The sequence below is a fragment of the Saccoglossus kowalevskii genome, chromosome 6 (assembly GCF_978046115.1).
Source record: "Saccoglossus kowalevskii chromosome 6, keSacKowa6.1, whole genome shotgun sequence".
NCBI classification, from domain to species: domain Eukaryota; kingdom Metazoa; phylum Hemichordata; class Enteropneusta; family Harrimaniidae; genus Saccoglossus; species Saccoglossus kowalevskii.
In genome coordinates, this window is record NC_140646.1 from 10,123,194 (window position 1) to 10,143,395 (window position 20,202).

The 20,202-nt window shown below is 35.6% G+C and overlaps 2 protein-coding genes across 2 annotated transcripts in view; one reads left to right on the forward strand and one right to left on the reverse strand.

Moving 5' to 3' along the window:
* The window catches only part of LOC100366520 (RNA polymerase II subunit A C-terminal domain phosphatase-like), a 37,971-nt gene extending 24,183 nt beyond the window's left edge, over positions 1–13,788 (forward strand). The window contains exons 3-6 of the mRNA XM_006819721.3: positions 938–1,028; positions 8,629–8,754; positions 9,255–9,502; positions 11,684–13,788. Coding sequence (XP_006819784.1) covers positions 938–1,028; positions 8,629–8,754; positions 9,255–9,502; positions 11,684–13,517 — 2,299 coding nt within the window. The 3' untranslated portion in view covers positions 13,518–13,788. The remainder of the gene's footprint in view (positions 1–937; positions 1,029–8,628; positions 8,755–9,254; positions 9,503–11,683) is intronic.
* Positions 13,789–15,887: 2,099 nt separating this feature from the next.
* Positions 15,888–20,202, reverse strand: part of LOC100366366 (small ribosomal subunit protein uS17m-like) — a 34,837-nt gene continuing 30,522 nt past the window's right edge. The window contains exon 2 of the mRNA XM_002737362.4: positions 15,888–16,664. Coding sequence (XP_002737408.1) covers positions 16,401–16,664 — 264 coding nt within the window. The 3' untranslated portion in view covers positions 15,888–16,400. The remainder of the gene's footprint in view (positions 16,665–20,202) is intronic.

Sequence of the window (20,202 nt, forward strand, 5' to 3'; positions counted from 1 at the left end):
ACTGTAAGTTCATACATAATATTTTGACCTGACAATATTTTGGCTTTTACAGGAATGGCCATGTGGTTTTCGATACCTCTGACCTTCATATGATTCAAGACGAATTTCTTTATAAATACTGAACACGATTTCTCATGTTTTTCTGCTCCTTCGGCGGAAGTTTAAGTTCATTCGTCGCAATCTGTTTTCCAAATCGTCATTCTTGTTTTCTGATTCACTCAGTCTGGTTTCCATTACCAGGACTTTTAGTTTCAGTTTGTCCACCATCTTGTCACGTGTCTCCCCGCTGCGGTATTTTTTTTCGATATCCTCTACCCGTTCGTAGACATGATTTAATGATTCTTCTAATTCTGAGACTTTGTGCTTTGTTTCCTCAATCTGCCGATTCATAGGTTCAATCTTGTCTACTATCTCCCTTATCGAGAAAAGCAATCTCAACATCATTTCCAACCGATCCTTACTGGATAACTTCATGGCCTTTTGGAGGGTTCCATCTTGTATTATTTGATTCTGGCCTTCCGCACTTTCACTGGATGCCAATAGCATTTCGTCCATTTTCCTGTCCTGTTTCTAAGCTCCCTTTGCTCTATCTGCTTTCATGCCAACCCTCGGTGACATATTACTTCCCTATTTTCCTATCGGCGGGTTAAATTTCTTCTGTTTTATTTAGCCGTCTGGTTACGATGTTACTCTAGTTGGCGCATGCGTAGAACTCCTGTATTTACCAAGGTTATATTTACATCAAATTCGCAAAACCGTTAGATTCAGTTGATGTGTTTAAAAATAACATGTAGACCTAAATCATAGTGGACTAGACCTGTCTAAATTATCTAATAAATTAACACATGGTCTAACACCATAACCTGGTATATTGAATCTGGATGCTGTTGTGAGAACTACGTGTACAGCATTATCAATAATTCTGTTTCCTTTACAGAACCGAAGGCAATCCAGGTGAACGTGTTTGGGCAACCACTGCATCCATATCTATGGTTCACAGTGTTCCAGAATTACAAGTCAGTCAGGAGGTGAATTATTATATATTCATTTACAATTTGCTTTTTACAATTTCAGTCCTTGTGGGATATGATCTAACACAGGGACTTTAATGATTTGTCTTGATTGATTGATTTAGCTCAAATTAAGTACAAGAATTAGACAAAAAAAAAACAAAAAAAAAACTGTTTCTCAAGCATATCTGGCTGGTTTCATTCAAATTTGGTATTCACATTACTTATGGAGGGTTTCTGAATATTAAACCTCTTGATTTTTAGCTCTGCTGTCGACAAAGTCAACACAGCTAGCAGAGCTGTTCATATTACTGATTGTCCGTTGTCGTCGTCGTCGTCAACTTTACAATTTCAACTTCTTCTTCAAAACCGCAAGTCAGAATGTTTGATATGCAAGTACTTTGGATGGTTCTCTCTCAGATTTGTTCAATTCATGTCAACATTTCAAATTTTGTTTTTTTGCTGAATATTTTTGGGATTTTTGGTCAAAATTGATATTTTTGACTTCTTCTTTGAAACCGTAATTCTGAATGCTTTCTAATTTGGTACATAGGCACCTTGGGTTGATCTCCCCAGATTTGTTTATTTCATGATGATATCTTCAATTATCTACTTTTAATGAATTCTTTTTGTCATTTTTGGTAAAAAAAGATATTTTCGACTTCTTGTTAAAAAACGCATGTCAAATTGCTTTGATATTATACGTATAAGTACTACATATGGACCTTTCTCCGATTTGTTCATTTCATGATGATATCTTCAATTTTCTAATTTTGATGAATATTTTTGTAATTTTTGGTAAAAAGTGATATTTTTGACTTCTTGTTAAATACCGCAAGTCCAATTGCTTTGATATTACACATATACCGGTAGGTACTACATGTGGACTTCTCTCAGATTTGTTCATTTTGTGATGATATCTTTAATTCTCTAATTTTGGTGAATATTTTTGGAATTTTTTGCAAAAAGTGATATTTTTGACTTCTTGTTGAAAACCACAAGGTGATTGCTTTGATATTACATATATAGGTACTACATGTGGTCCTTTCTTAGATACTGTAAAGGGGTTAATTATTCACTGGGTTTTAATTTGGCTTATTTCGCTGACTGGAAAATGCGCTAAATTAAAACCCAGTGAATATGTAAAATTTAGCATAGAACACATTATCTAAATGATAAAACCGTGAATTTAAAACCCAAAGAATATGCCTGAAATGGCAAATCAGTGAAATTTAAACCCAGTGAAAATTAGTCATTTTACAGTATGTTCATTTCGTGATGATATCTTCAATTATCTAATTTTAATGAATTCTTTTTGTCATTTTTGGTAAAAAAAGATATTTTCGAATTTTTGTTAAAAAACGCATGTCAAATTGCTTTGATATTATACGTATAAGTACTACATATGGACCTCTCTCAAATTTGTTCATTTCATGATGATATCTTCAATCTTCTAATTTTGATGAATATTTTTGACTTCTTGTTTAAAAAAACGCAAGTTCAATTGCTTTGATAGTACACATTTACGACACAAACACTCAAGTTACAGTTTAAGATATTTTATTGGCATAAGGGACGCTCACCGTGTCCCACCTAAGCTGCACTACACTAGAAAAAACAGCGAACATAACAATAGGCGATACACACTGCATGGTGACACGGTGAGCACCCAGACATGAAACAGTAGAATAAACACAAAGAGAAATAAATATTTAACTGAAATAAAAGCATGTAAAACGACATAGTTCAAAAAACTATACTAGCCCTCAAATGATATTGTTAGAATTAGTAAATGTAGGTAGAAGCAGTGTGACTGCAACTACAGGTAGAAACAGCATGACTGCAACTACAAGGTAGAAAAACAGCGTGACTGTAGCTCTACAAGAACAAGGATTAGTAGGTAGAGGTAGCTCTACAGGTAGAAACAGCGTGACTGCAACTACAAAGAAATCAGTTAGCTATGAGGTAGAAACAGCGAGCACTGTAACTACAATGATATGAACAATGAGATATGAACCAGTATTGAGGATTACAATGTTTATCTTGGGGGGAAAATTGCCCACCTAAAAGCAAAGCCCCCAAACGATGCAGTTGACCAACTGCAGAGAGACCCCCAAAATGAAATAGTAAAGTAGAACGCAAATAAAAGAAAGCACTTAAATATACCTGAAAATACTACAGGTAATCTAATAAATAAACATGCACATGTAAAAACATAAATAAAACTACACTACTAAATGTAAACTCCTCTCCTCCACTAAAAGTACATTACTAAATGTTACACTACTCCATATCCAAAACTAAATTGATTCTAACAACCATGGACTAGTGCAGATTGGGCATCACTTAATGATTCACCTGAGAAATGAATGTACCTAGTATAACAGTCTGAGGTCCACCGACCAAGTGTTTTAATCATGTGATCAGGAATGCCCACTTTGGCTGCCGTTGATGCTGCACCGATACGAAATGAATGCCCTGTATATAGAGAGGCATCCAACCCGATTAAGCTTAATAGCTGACGCAAATACTGCAAGAAAACTGTTCGTGTCAAAGAACGATTACCAGGTAAAATAAACAAAGGATCACTTGGCTTAAAATTAGGTGAAATTTCGTAACGCTGTGTTAAGTAACTCCGCAAGGCCGAAACTGGGCACAAGTGATCATTAGAGTACAGAGTAATGATGGTGCCTTTATGGCAATGATCTGTCTTAGACGCTTTAAGTCTAAGGAAGGCACAAACGTTGCCACTAAACGTAATGTCTTCAACACATAAATTCAGTCTCGAATCGAAAAAAGAATTAGAAACAGTAAATTCCCCACAACGTAAGAAGCCGAAAAAAGCTGACAAAATAGCAGCTTCTAAAAGGCAGTCTATGTAAGGTGTGAATACTCCCATTCTTAGTGTTTCCACACAACTTGCTGCAATATCTGCTGTAAAAGGTAATCTTATCCTACCTACAGGACGTTGTTCACGTTTAATTGCCTTTAGCAATAAGTTTAACCTCAAAAATTCACCACCTTTACATTTCCAGGGATTCGGTACATCAGACTCGATATAAGCAAACCGAACTCCAGCAATATACAATAGTATAATAGACGCACTTAAGTGTAAAACGTCTGAAACAATGCGTTACAAAAAGCAAAAGCACATTCTCAGAAATCGTAGGAAGACAAGTCACTGAGCATTGAACATTATGCATCAAATTAAATCTGATAAAATGTGATAAACCAGTTTTATAAACTTGTCTAGTCTTCTCCGTCACTGAGGAATTCCACAATTGTTTAACTTCCTGACCTAAACATGGATCACTTCTGAGTATGGTGGACAAAGTGTTTTCTGCAGCTGAGCTGTAGGAGCCAGGCAGCGGAACTTCTGTAATTGCGAACGGGAGAGTGAATCAGCAATGTCACTTCGAACTCCGGGTAGGTGTTGTGCAGTGATAATGAAATTATTGTCCATAGCTGTCAAAGTGAGACGTCGCATAAGTTTATTGATATCATGGCACCGTGAAGATGCCCTTCCCTTCTTAATAATATACACCATAGCCTGGTTATCACAGTTAAACCTAATGCGCCTCTGTGACCAATAGCTACCCCATAACAAGGCAGCTATGACGATGGGATATAATTCTAAGAATGCCATGGAAAATGCATCATCTTTCAAACCGATCATCTCTGCTGATCATCCCTGGAAGAATCCTCTGAAACCCACTGTGGATGCAGCATCTGTATAAATTTGCAAATCAGATGCATTGACCAGCTCAGCATCAAGAAACATATGTATACCATTCCAATTCTGCAGAAATACTTTCCACATAGTCAATTCCATGCGACAATCTTTGTTTAAAGTCACATGATGATGGAGTTTACGCACAGATGATGCCAGCTGCAGCATATAGGATATAAATGACCGCCCCGGCGAAACTACTCTAGCTGCAAAGTTTAAATGCCCTAGCAATGATAATAACTCACGCTTGGTCACTGTAGCTCTTGTTGTCAGTGATGCTATAATATTAGTTATTCTGTCCTTTTTAATGCCTGGTAGAAAGGCAACCATATCTGCAGAACTTAACATTATCCCTAAGTACTCTAGCTCAAGTAAAGGACCCACTGTTTTGTGAGGTGCTAGGGGAATATTCAAAGACGAAAACAACATAGTCATGATAGCCATAGTACGTATGGCATCCTCCTCAAGACCGTCAATTGTTAAAAAATCATCAAGTAAGTCGATGATAAAATTTACGTTATACTTATGTTTAGCAATCCAGCATATTGCCTGCGAAAGCCGGTCAAAAATCTTTGGACTTGATCTGCTGCCAAACACAAGCCTGACGAAAAAGTAGTACTTCCCCTCCCACTTAACACCATGTAAGTGCCAAATGGAGGGATGCAAAGGAATCTGCTTGAAAGCATCCGTAATATCGTATTTTGACATGTAGGCATGTGTACCTAAAAGTTGTAGTTGGGCTATGGCATCGTCTACTCTAATATATGACAGAGAATAAAGCTCCTTGTCAATCAACTCATTTAAACTCGGCACCCCTGGCAGATCATGTGGGGCTGATAGATCCACAATTAGCCTTTTCTTCTTAGAGTACTTGCCTTCTGCTATTCCCAGTGGACTAACTCTATAAATAGGAAATGGCGGAGTGTCATATGGGCCTATTAGGTAGCACTTATCTAATTCTACTTGCAACAGTCTAGATACAGTATGTGGATCCTTTTGGGCAGAAAGATTATTCCGGCACTCATAACTAGCAGACGGAGCATCCTCAATTCCAGTCAAAAAACCATGTCGAAGGCCTGTACATAAGTGTGAAACAAAATCCCTATCCGGATGTAAACGAAGATCATGTTCCAATTTATCCACCTTAATTGGTGCTCTAGCTGTTGTGGGTAGTCATTGCTTAGATTGTTGGGGCTTGCTTGTGGGTTGTGCCTTTGAACATTGACTTGCTGAATGGTTTTCCCTGCATGAACTACAAACATGCAATAGAGGACACTGAGAACGGAAGCAACCCCTCTCAAAGTTGTAATTATTGCAAATTTCTCGTCCCCCTTGAAACAAACGAACTCTACCTCTGACATCCATAGAGCCACGAGCTGAAAAATCTTGATTGTCACGAATGTCACGCACAGAGTGTTTACGTGGACACAAATGTTGCGAATGCAATGAACTCTGGCATAGTGAACATGCTGCTGCTTTACGCCCAGCTGTAAGCCTCATAAAAATATCTGTATCTCTGACTGACCAATCAATATTAATATTCTGCTGCTGCCACCATGCAGCTGCTCTGGTGGCCAACTCCACATGGTAATCATAAAAAAGATCACCTCCAAAACTGTTGGCCATAGCAATGATATCTGTAGTGTAGAGTTCTAACTCCTCCCGTCTCCCAGGGTAAGCTTCACACATTACAGCTTTGTATTTCCCAAAGGCCATGAGAAATTCACTAAGTGTCAAAGACTTGTTCAAACATGGGTCCAGGTTCCCTTTAATCTTAATTTCATTTCCCATCGAGTCAGTAATCAATCTGTTCTCTGAAAGTTCATGAGCAGGTATCAATAAGGCAGCGAGATTAACATAATTACCTTCGATTATTTTCTTCTTGTGTTGTTGAAATGGACACTATTTTAGGCAGATCGTTCGAAGAAACACCAAACTTATTCTTTTCAATTGAATGACTACTAGTTGACCCGATGTTGGTCGGAGATGTCTCTCTTACTAGGCTCATTGACGAATTTGCAAGACCAGTGCCGTCGTTGTTGCCAAGGCTGGTGGAGGCCACCATATTGGTTTCTTGGAGCTGACGTATAGCATCGACTGACTCGCGCAAACCTTGCAAATTTTGATGTAATTCAGTTATATCATGGCGAACCTCGTCATCCGGAACGGCCACTTGTCGATCCCCGGACAAAGCCTGTGAAAGAACCTGGTCAGAAGAGTCTATGAATGAAGGAATGTCCGCCATCACTCGCTGAGTTGGTGTACGGCTTGAAGATATGACGTCATCGGTATTGTTAACAGCATTGCGTTGAATCGGTTCAACAACGCGATCCTTATTTAACTCAAATGTCCGTAAAAGTGCTTTCCTGGACGTGTTGGGGGGCAACCGAATGCCCAAGCATGCAATCTTCTCTCTCAAATCAGCGGCAGACCAATTTGAAGGATTGGAGAGATCAAGACCTTGACTTCTAAGTTGCCGAGTTGTAGCAGGCAAGCGTCTTGAACTTGCATCAGCTGATGTGGACGGAGTTGGATCTACATCGTTAAGTAGCGGAACCTCCGTTGCGCGGTGTTTCCGACCCAGGCGACGTATAGTGTTGCTCTCCATGGTGTTCGAAATATAGTCGTGAGGAGTAAATTCAAGTAAATTTAAACTCTGAGAAAATCAAAACACTGGAGTAAAAAACTGAACTGTTCAAGATGGCTACAAACTAAAGACTGCGTCACTCGAAGTCACGTGATAAACACGCGAGATTCATGTCATAAACACTGTTTAATGCCTACACAATAAACATGTATATAGGTACTACATGTGGACCTCTCTCAGATTTGTTCATTTGATGATGATATCTTCAATTTTGTAATTTTGGGTAAAAAGTGATATTTTTGACTTCTTGTTTAAAAAAACGCAAGTTCAATTGCTTTGATAGTACACATATAGGTAGTACGTGTGGACCTCTCTCAGATTTGTTCATTTTGTGATGATATCTTTAATTCTCTAATTTTGGTGAATATTTTTGGAATTTTTTGTAAAAAGTGATATTTTTGACTTCTTGTTGAAAACCACAAGTCTGATTGCTTTGATATTACATATATAGGTACTACATGTGGTCCTTTCTTAGATATGTTCATTTCGTGATGATATCTTCAATTATTTAATTTTAACGAATTCTTTTTGTCATTTTTAGTGAAAAGTAATATTTTCGAATTTTTGTTGAAAACAGCAAGTCCGATTGCTTTGATACTATACATATTGTTCATTATTTATTGATATCTTCAGTTTTTTAATTGAAATGTGCATTGCTAACAGCGGAGCTATCTCAGCCGACAGGCTGCTTGTTTTATCAACTGCAGCTTGAATTTGGAGAAAGACTGTTGAGTAAATTTGTCAGCAGTATACATTCAGAACTAAAACAATTGTCCCAATTCTATGACACACATATGCTTTCTCCAGTGTTGTTTTCATCATTAAGAATCCTTGAAAAAAAATGGACAGTCTGTTGAGAAATAAAGTCCAAAATGTAAAGGGAAATTTGCATTTTATTTTTGTTTTATGTGACATGAACTGAAAAAGTTGTATACACTGTACCATATTAGTGTATAGACTAATATAAATGACAGAGGTGTGCCTTTGGTCAAAATATATCATCTTTTAAAGATCCAGTATGCAGTTAATACTGATACATTTTTTGGTTAGGTATGCTTCTAATAGTGTAAATATGATATTGTTGATACAAATTCTAATATTATGATCATATTTTGCCATTGTATAAAGTTGCACACATGCTCAGTACATACATGTAATATAGTACACAATTTTAGTTTAGTAACTTAAATAATTATGTCGTTTATTCAATGTCAGATGTGTCTCATACCATGTTTTCTTAGGAAGCAGTTCAACTCGCAAAAGAAGATGAGCAAAGATTGTTGAAGAGTAGAAAATTAGTGTGCATTGTTGATTTAGACCAAACCATTATACACACCACAATGGATAATGTACCAGAAAATCTCAAGGTACAATGCTTTGCTGATATTATGGAAGTGAAGTAATACCACTGGTTCCCATATGGAGGCAGTCAGAAAAGAGAACTTACATTTGAGATTTGTGTGTCTGTTTCCACCTGTATCTTGGATATGCCTCAGCTGATCACATTCAAACTTGACACACCTATCATATACCTTGGGATTCATATGCATGGACTTTTGTTTCATGATCTAATTAAAAATGGTCGAATGCAAATGCTGTTCTAGTGCCATGACATACATTGACTGATCACACTTTTTTTTTTAATTTATCAACCAAACTTGAGAACTGTGTTATACATCATGTCATGTGTTTCATGTTTTCATTCAAAATGATCTATTTTAGTTATTTTTAGTATTGAACTAACAAGGACTTTATCATGTCATGATTTGTTTGCATATGACTTGGATGTTGCAACCATATCTGATCTAAATAAAAGGATAAGTAATACATTACTACTGAATCCAAATTTCTTTGTTCTCTCATGCAGGATGTTTATCATTTCCAACTGTGGAGTGGACCACAGTATCCTTGGTTTCACACCAGAATACGCCCAAAGTGCAAGGAATTCCTAGAGAAGATATCAAAACTTTATGAGTTACACATCTTCACTTTTGGTGCACGTTTATATGCTCACATGATTGCTGGCTTCATTGATCCAGATAAAAAGTTATTCTCACACCGTATTGTATCTAGAGATGAATGTTTTGATGCCAGCTCTAAGACTGCCAACCTCCAGTAAGTTTACATATTTCCATGGATACAAAAACAGAATGCTGTAAACCTTTTTAATTTTACATGATGAATTTCACTAGTCAGGTAAAATTGTTCTAGTGGTGAAGTATCCACCTAAAACAGTGAGCTCATTCATATCATCAAATCATGAATGCTGTGAAATCATCAAACAATTATAGTATCAACAATATAACACTTCACTGTAGAATGTAAATTGTCCTGATAATTGTAATCACTATTTGAGTGAATCTGATTTTGATTTAAAAAAAATATGGAATTACCACTCAGCACTTTTAGAATTCCTGAACTTGTTCAACAAATACTTATGATTTATTTTTAATCTGGATTCATTGACATGTACGAGTGTTAGTTTGTGGTATTACAATTTGTATACTTAGTTCCACTGTAAGCTGAGGTGTAATTTTACTGTACAACAAATTTTTCAAAAAATACTAGCAATCATATTTGGTTTAAACTAAAATCTTCAACTTTTTATAATGTTTTGAAAATAGTTTCTTTAATATGACTTCATTCAGACAATATTCAGAAATGTGGAGTCTGCAAACTGTTGTTCATGCTCACATTAGTCAGCCTATGATGATTTGTATTCAGTAAAAACTTTGCCATCTCACCATGATCTATTGTATTGTGCCACCATCACTGTATAAGCTCATACACAGTCTGGTTAGGAAACGCTATTGTTCTAAGGTGGGAATCGCCCGAGTCCCGTGTACAGTGCGTATTTCGCTTGTGGGCAGAGAGCGGTGACATCATAGCATTATCTTGGAGCTCGTTCGAAGCACTTCCGTTCAGTGCACGTCTACAAATATTGCGTGTTTTTGAGAAAAGTCCGTAAATTTTATTCAAAGTTGCAAGTCTCTGTACGATCCTATCGGTTTCGTGAAAAGGCACGTGTAGTTTAAAATCTATATTCTTTATAAATAGCGGAAAAAGAGATTTTGATTTCAAACTGCCTTGTCCGTTCATTGTTAAAGTTTGTGTTATGGAAACGTTACCACGAAAGTTTCAACCCTCGTAAATCGCGTTATCACGTCCAAAATATTCACAGTCGTTATTAATTTGTGATTTGATAGTTTAATTTCTGGATAATATTTATTACTTTGTGCATAAGTGCCGGGAAGGTGTTTATTTCAGTTGTTCACTTTGCATGTGATTTTGTCTTAGGTTTTGTGTATGAAACAAGATGGCTGTTTGGTGTCGCTAACAAAAAATGTTGTTCCGCGAGGAATAGGAACAACCAAAACTTAAAAGATGGAATTATTTGTAGCTTTTAGATAACCAAACTGATTTTATGTTGTCGAGGACCCATTCTTATTATATAAAACAACATAATGTCATGTTACTCGGAACATGTTCGCAGCAAAACTTTCGTTTTTCAAGATGGCGACATCCACTATTATCGCCGTTATGCTGAGAGTATACGATTGTATCGACCCTCGTATATGCACATTTCGGCCTAAACTACCAAATAGTTAATACAATTTGGAGGTTAGATATCACAAAAAATTAATAACATTATTTCCATTGCAGTTAAAATTCAGTCTCGTTTGTGGCCAGATTTCAACCAGAAGCCATACACTTATCAGGATGCCATACAAGTTAAATAGATGAGAACGTTCTTAAGGATATAATGTCGTCCCAATCAATTTCACTGTCGCTGAAATCGTCATGTTTTCCCCGCATTTCGTTATAATAAAATACTCGAAAGAAAGTTATAACTTGTCAGTAGTGAACAGGATAATAAAGTTGTGTGCGTCTGCGCAGAAATGAATCGCAAGGTATTCGGGGTGAAAACGATGTCATACTATATGTTAATTTTATGTTAATGTTGACAGCGCGGGGATTACCGGTGAGCTAATTTTACGAACACAAACCGCGCATTGTGACAATAGAACTCGGAGCGTTTCCTAACCGGGTGTTGAGGGACTGTGGCTCATACAATGTGTAACTGGTGTTTATTTTTATAAATATTCAAGTTTATAAGTAATTTATAATATTTTGCTGCAAAGTGAAAACCATAAATTTAAAACCCAGTGAATATGCACAAATTATCAATAAACTGAAATTAATTATCCTATTGTATTTTTGTTTGTGTGACTGAAAACTAACTGAAAAATGCTGGACAATAACAAAGTTTTGACTGTATATACTTTTATCTTTCAGGGCGATATTTCCTTGTGGGGACAATATGGTCTGTATTATTGATGATAGGGAAGATGTCTGGAATTTTGCACCAAACATGATTCATGTGAAGCCATATCATTACTTTGAAGGAACAGGAGATATCAATGTGCCGTCAGGACTGCAGTGTAAAGATATGGAGCAAACTGGAATGCCAACAGTTGAGCAGGAAAACAACAACATTCCAAAATGCAAGGATCAAGTCGAAGGAAATAACGGCCAGCAAAGTAAAGCTAAAGAGACAAGTTGTGAAACTGTAAAAGAAGAAGAAACCCCAATAAAAGACTTGGGTGAAGAGACTGACAATAATTGTGAGAATACCCAGAAAGTTGAAGTTGTGGACTCAGACATAGCTGGCTCTGTTGAAAAATGTTTAGGAGATCCTTTGAATAAAGGAGATTCTTCAGAGATGGGAGATACTGCATCACAATATTCAGAAATTGAAAATGCAAACAAATCAGATGTCTCAGAACATGCACAAAGAAAAAATGGCAACAGCAAAGATAAGGACATTAACAATAGCCAACAAATAGACAATGACAACACTAAAGAGAAATACATCAGCAAAGAAAAAGACAATGACAACAGCAAGGAGATAGACGATGACAACGACAAGGAGAAAGACAATGGCAACAGCAAAGAGAAAGAGATTTCTACAAAGAATGAAAATGAAACAGAATCAAAAGACTCTCTTCCTGATAAGGACAATGACGACTACTTAATGTATCTGGAAGACATCCTTGTGAATATTCACACAAAGTTCTACAATGCATATGATAAATTGCAGAAAAATCAGAATGATTGCAATACATCCAGTGTTCCAGACTTGAAAGAAGTTGTGCCATCACTGAGGCAGGTTCTGAAAGGGACAAATATTTTGTTTAGTGGTGTATTCCCAACAAACATGTCTCCTGAAAAAAGTCGTGCATGGAAAGTTGCTCAGACCTTGGGTGCTAATGTTCAGTCATCATTTGTCCCCAAATTGAAGGACAAAACCAATGCTGCTACTGCTACCACTCATGTAGTTGCTGCCAAAGCAGGAACAGTAAAAGTTAAGCAAGCACAGTGTACAAGAGGAATTCATATTGTGACGCCTGAATGGTTATGGTGTTGCTACGATCGATGGGAACGTGTTGATGAGAGGATCTTTCGATTGAAATTGAGTGATGGTTCAAGTTCAACATCTAGTAGCAGAAGTAACAGTCCTGCCATTCGATCTAAAGACTTTAGAAAGAAACAACTGCCAATCCAACCTCCGGAGCCACCACCTGTAGCTATTTATGATCCTGTAACCGGGAAAAGAATCAGGAAAGATCCAGGAATTCCATCAACGCAACCAGGTACCTGTAAGGAGAGTGGAAAAATTCCTAAGGTAGAAGAGAAATCTACTAAATCTCGAAAAGATTTCAGTCGGCAGCCAAGCATCTCAGAGACTGTCAATCCTCTTTACAGTTTTTCATCAGATGAGTTGGAAGAAATGGATAAAGAAGTAGAAGATATTTTTGGAGAGAGTGACAGCGATAATAGAGATGGATCTGGTTCATCTAGTAGTGATTCAGAAACCCTCGGTAGTGCAACTAGACCACCATCATCATCATCCAGTGGAGAGAGTTTAAGTGGTGAACATCCTAGAGGATGGAAAAGAAAGAGACGACCTCGTGATCATGATAACGATGAAATTATTATACGTCAACAAAAAAGACGACATGATAGTAGTTCAAGTGCAGGGCTTAGTGAAGATGGTGATGTTAGCAGTGATGAAGATAAGATGGCCGCTGCAATAGATGATCTTCTGACATACAGTAAAAAACTCTAGATGATTATGATTTGGTTGATCGGAATTAGACATGCAATATATGTATTTCTTTGAAAGATAGTCTTGTTGTGTATATATTTGTATATATTTAGCAATTCCAAAATAGTTCTTTACATATTTTATTCACTTTCCATTTATAGTTCTTCTTTTTGTATTCTTGTATTTTGTATTGTTGGGTTACAGTTACTCCTGAACAGGCTGCTATAGTATATAACTTTACTAAATGTAACCATGATTTAATGAAATAAATAAAATATATGTACAAATCTTACTCTGTATGCAGTGTGATTTTATGCAATTATCACTTGTTTGTAGAGCCAGTTTCCGGTAATATGATTGATGTCATGGCGAGTATTCTCCAAAAACCAATGGTTGGTGGATTATACAGCCCATGGCGCTATGAATAAATGATATCAGTTGTTGTTGGTTTTCAATGATTATCAGAATTATTCTTAGCAATACATATTCAGTCAGTAGAGTGGTGAGTTGCTGCTTCATGCATGTAACTTGGTTACTGCAAAGTATTCACAAAGATTCTAGTGAGATTTTGACACTTAGTGGTGGAAGTCGATGTGACCATGTATTCAATCGTATAATTTGCAGTATCCTCATAACCTTATTTATACGTCTTTGCAACCAAACAATTCATTACGGAACAAGAAAACTTGCATTTTGTAATGAGGTAGGATGTAAAATTGTTATAATCTTTTTTCTTTGCATACTGTTTAATGGGACGCTTGTATACTATGTTCTCATGACAAACAAGCCATGCATGGCACAGTCCCCGTTAGTTGTCAAATTTAAGATGTATAATTTTGTTTATAGTAATATAGCTGGAATATAACCATGTCAGGAATATGATATTTTAACATTAAAATGATTGACATTTGTATCTGATCGTCAAATAAGTACTTGTCCATATTGAGAGATATTGCTCTGGAACAGCATCCAAAATCAACCATTTTGAGTACATGTATATATATAACATGATGTATAACGAATATATAAAATTTAAATATAAGTCAAAGCATTTAAGAGAGATGGCTCTAGAAGCCCAATCATTAAAACAAAATGGCTGCCAGTCAGCCATTTTGAATCTAATCTGAAAAATAAAATGACTAGCATCAGGAACCCGTAATGTCTAATGTATGTACCAAGTTTGAACGAAATCCACCCATAAATGCTTGATATTTGATGATTGTTTAGCACAAAAAAGGCCACCATTTGGCCATTTTGATTAGGATCGCCAAACCAATACATCTGTCTATCTATGACATGATGTATAATGAATATTTAAAATTTGAACATAATCAGTGAAAGCAAGTCAGAAATATGGCACGAGAACCACATTAATTAATACAAAATGGCCGCCAGTCGGCCATTTTGAATCTTATCTGAAAAACAAAATTATTTGCATCAAGATCCCATAATGTCTAATGTATATACCAAGTTTGAACAAAATCCATTTGTAAACAGCCAAGAAATGGTTGATTTTTAAGATTTTTTAGCACAAAAATGGCCGCTATTCGGCCATCTTGAATCAGATCGTAAAATAAAATGTGCATCAAGGTAAATTTAAGATGTATAGTTTTGTTTATAGTAATATAGCTGGAACATAAACATGTCAGGAATATGATTATGATGATTGTTCAACATTATTAAAAATGATTGACATTTATATCTGATCGTCAAACAAGTATTGAGAGATATTGCTCTGGAACAGCATTAATTAAAACATGTATAATGAATATATATAATTTGAACATAATCAGTCAAAGCATGTCAGAGATATGGCACTAGAGCTGCATTCATTAATACAAACTGGCCATCAGTCAGCCATTTTAAATCTGATCTGAAAAATAAAATGACAAGCATGAGGAACAGTTTGAACAAAATCCATCCATAAATGCTTGATATTTGTTGATTTTTTAGCACAAAAAAGGCCACCATTCGACCATTTTGAATAAGATCGTCAAACCAATATATCTGTCATTTTGAATCTTACATGTATCTGAAAAACAAAATGATGTGCATCAAGGTCCTATATATTGTCCAACGTATATACAAGGTTTGAACAAAATCCATCTGTAAACGGCTGAGAAATGCTTGATTTTGATGATTTTTAGCACAACTGAAATCTGTACACACAGTTATGGAATGACTGAACTGCTTGATTATGTTGGTTTTAGCACAAATATGGCTATCATACAGCTATTTTGAAATGAATGGAGCTGCACATGTAACCCAAGTGAAACGTGTGTGATTGAACCAGACATGTTTGAGATACAGGTTCAGTCTGTAAGACCCTCCCCCACCATGGTATGGGTCAACTCCTTAGATAAGATTTGAATATTAAAGTGTAAAACTGACTTCATTGCTATGAAAATGGTTTATTACAGTAAAGAATTATTTTTTCACATCAGACGTGCATATTATTTCATCCTATATGAATTTCATATGAAATTTAAACATCCGCTGTGCAATTACAATCACCCTTTATGATATGTAACAAATTAGGACCTACCAATTGTAGAAACATCTATGGCTGTGGCCTAAATGACCACTTTCAGCATGAAATTTACAATTCAGCTTGTCCTTTTTAGATCATTTCCACAATGGATGAAATAATCATATCGACGATAAAAAGGTACAGAGAACTACAGTAAAACCAATAATATATAACCAATAAAATGCTTTCCCAGTCCTCTTGGAAATCTAGGGTCATTTTGTGAGAGAATTTGAGAGTTACTATGGTGCTGAAAAACATGTGACACATTGAACGGGCGTGAAAAACAGTAACAAATCAGATTAGTATATCTTGCATCGAATTAAACAGGTGTTCCTTCCTCAGTCCTAATGTAATTGGTTTATATCCTGTGTAATTTATTCCATGTCAGCATTTGTTTGATTCTTGCCCACATCATCCATTGTCTGTTTCGTTCCCGCATCATCTAGGTATGAGAAATAGGTGCACCTCCTGCGTGTTATAGGATCAATGGTACGACCAACTTGGTAGACTATCTTTTCCAGTGAATGTCTGACTTTAGCAGATCTTGGTACAGGCAGCTCTTTGATCAGTACAATGTCTCCCGATGTTGTTTCATATTTTCCATCATAGACGTAGCATATTTGTGGTTTACTGTAATACTAGAGGCACAAAAATAATATACAATTAATATACATTCATGTAATTATTTTAATTTGTTTTACGGATAGTTTAGTTAAACAAGCCATGCATGGCAGTCCCCGTTAATTATCAAAATTTAGATATATAGTTGGAACATAAACATGTCGGAGATATGGATCCAGAAGCTAATGCTTGATTATGATGATTTTTGGCTCAACGGACCATGTCTGTCTGTGCGTGTACGACTTCTCAAAAACCGCCGAACCGCTTAACTCGATTTTTGGTGTGTAGATGAATGTGGATGGTAATTTGTTCATGAGAAGTTGATCTGCCAACAATTATGCAAATTAGCCCCCCAAAACTCAAAAATTTGGCGAATATTTTAAAATAGTCATTTTTGGTCAAAAATGCTATTTTCGACTTCTTCTCTGAAACTGATGGTCCGATTGCACTGAAACTTGTGTGGTATATACTTTGGGTGGACCTCTATCAGATTTGTTCATTTCATGTTCATATCTTCAATTTTCTATTTTTAGCGAATATTTTTTGTCATTTTTCATCAAAAATAGTACTTTTGACTTGTTCTTCAAAACCAGTAGTCCAAATTCTTTGATACTTGGTACACATGTAGCTTGGATGACACTTCACCCAGTCACTAAAAGTTGCCAAATTTATTCATGATTTTTTTTATTACCTTCTCCTTAATGCAATACAGTTGTCTGAAAATGGAAAAAACTTGGGAAGATTATACAATGATGCCATATTGAAATTATATGCTCACAGGGAGATATGTAATGTTTCCCATTTGTTTTGTCAACAGTTTCTCATTCTCACATAGCACATGGGAGTTCTAAGTTTTCTTTGATTGGTCTATTGTGATTGTTATGAAAACATAACCACTCAAGATATTTAAATGTGTATAGACATGATTGATTTTGGTGGAAAATTATGCAAATTGCCTAATTTACATACCAATATTTAGGCTATTTTGGTGATATCTTGAGAACCATTTAATAAGTTATAATAAAACTTGGTACATAGATGTGTTGGGGAAGTTTCCAGATATATTTAGTTTTGGGTGGAAATTTATGCAAATTATCTAATTTGCTATTTAAAGAACCATTCAACATATTTCAACAAAACTTGGTATATACATGTATTACGAATTCAGATAATTGCAAATATCATGTTATGTTATTCTCTCAACATGCTGGAGTTCTTTTTAAGCTCTCTTTGATTCTAATTTTATTGAATATTTCTGTTATTTTTGTAAAAAATTCCACTTTTAGCATTATGTTTTATTGTCTCACTCACTGCCTTTTGGGGCATTTGTCATATACAGCACTAATCTTTTGTACGATAGCCGTTGAGCAACAGGCCATTGGCCTATTTTCTAACATTAAAATGATTGACATTTAGTCATCTAGTATCTGATTGTCAAATGACTACTTGTCCATATTGAGAGATATTGCTTTTTTGAATCCGATCTAAAACAAGCAGCCTGTCGGCTGATAGAAAATGAACAAGCCATGCATGGCACAGTCCCCGTTAGTTATCGAATTTAAGATGTATAGTTTTGTTTATAGTAATATAGCTGGAACATAAACATGTCAGGAATATGATTATGATGATTGTTCAACATTATTAAAAATGATTGACATTTATATCTGATCGTCAAACAAGTATTGAGAGATATTGCTCTGGAACAGCATTAATTAAAACATGTATAATGAATATATATAATTTGAACATAATCAGTCAAAGCATGTCAGAGATATGGCACTAGAGCTGCATTCATTAATACAAACTGGCCATCAGTCAGCCATTTTAAATCTGATCTGAAAAATAAAATGACAAGCATGAGGAACAGTTTGAACAAAATCCATCCATAAAATGCTTGATATTTGTTGATTTTTTAGCACAAAAAAGGCCACCATTCGACCATTTTGAATAAGATCGTCAAACCAATATATCTGTCATTTTGAATCTTACATGTATCTGAAAAACAAAATGATGTGCATCAAGGTCCTATATATTGTCCAACGTATATACAAGGTTTGAACAAAATCCATCTGTAAACAGCCGGGAAATGCTTGATTTTGATGATTTTTAGCACAAAAATGGCCACCATTCGTCCATTTTTATTAGGATCGTCAAACTAATATATCTGTATATCTATGACATGATCTATAATTAATATTTAAAATTTGAACATAATCAGTCAAAGTAAGTCAGAGATATGGCACTAGAACCACATTCATTAAAACAAAATAGCCGCCAGTCGGCCATTTTTAATTATATCTGAAAAACAGAATGACACAGAGTGCATCAAGGTTCTATAATGTCTAACGTATTAGCCAATTTTGAACAAAATCCATCTGTAAACAACTGGAAAATGCTTGATTTTGATGATTTTTAGCACAAAAATGGCTGCCATTCGGCCATCTTGAATCAGATCGTGAAACAAATTGACGTGCATATGTATAATATCATGTATGATGTATGTGCGAAATTTGATTGTGATTGGTCTAGGCATTTCTAAGATACAGATCTGGATGCACGCATGGACAGACGCACACACGGACACACACAGGTCAAAACGTAAGTCCCCGTTTTCAGACTGTGTTCGAAGGAGACTAACAATATGTATAGTATCAAAGCAATGGGATTTGCTGTTTATTTCACCAAAAATAATCATCAAAATTAGATAATTGAAGATATCATGAAATGAACAAATCTGAGAGTGGTCCACATGTAGTACCTATAAATGTAATATCAAAGCAATTGGACTTGCGGTTTTCAACAAGAAGTTGTAAATATCACTTTTTACCAAAAATGACAAAAATATTCACCAAAATTAGAGAATTGAAGATATCATTACAAAATGAACAAATCTGAGAGAGGTCCACATGTATATGTAATATCAAAGCAATTGGACTTGCGGTATTTAACAAGAAGTCGAAAATATTACTTTTTACCAAAAATGACAAAAATATTCACCAAAATTAGAGAATTGAAGATATCATCATGAAATGAACAAACCTAAGAGGCAGGGATTGAAAAAGAATTTTTTCCCTGCATGCACAGAGTGCACGTTGAATTTAAAATTTACGGGTTCTTGATCTATGTTATCATGAAAGAATTTGCTTTTTTTGAGTTATCTTACAATATTGGTTGAACTTAATTTAGGCTTAGTGATTATAATGTGAAAATGTTGTGTTAATTTCTACATGCACTGCGTGCACATCATATTTTGAGTTTACTTGCACTAGCTAATAATCTATGTGCATAGTGCAGTGTGCATCAGAGTATTTTGAGTTTACTTGCACTAGCTAATAATCTATGTGCATAGTGCAGTGTGCATCAGAGTATTTTGAGTTTACTTGCACTAGCTAATAATCTATGTGCATAGTGCAGTGTGCATCAGAGTATTTTGAGTTTACTTGCACTAGCTAATAATCTATGTGCATAGTGCAGTGTGCATCAGTGTATTTTGAGTTTACTTGCACTAGCTAATAATCTATGTGCATAGTGCAGTGTGCATCAGAGTATTTTGAG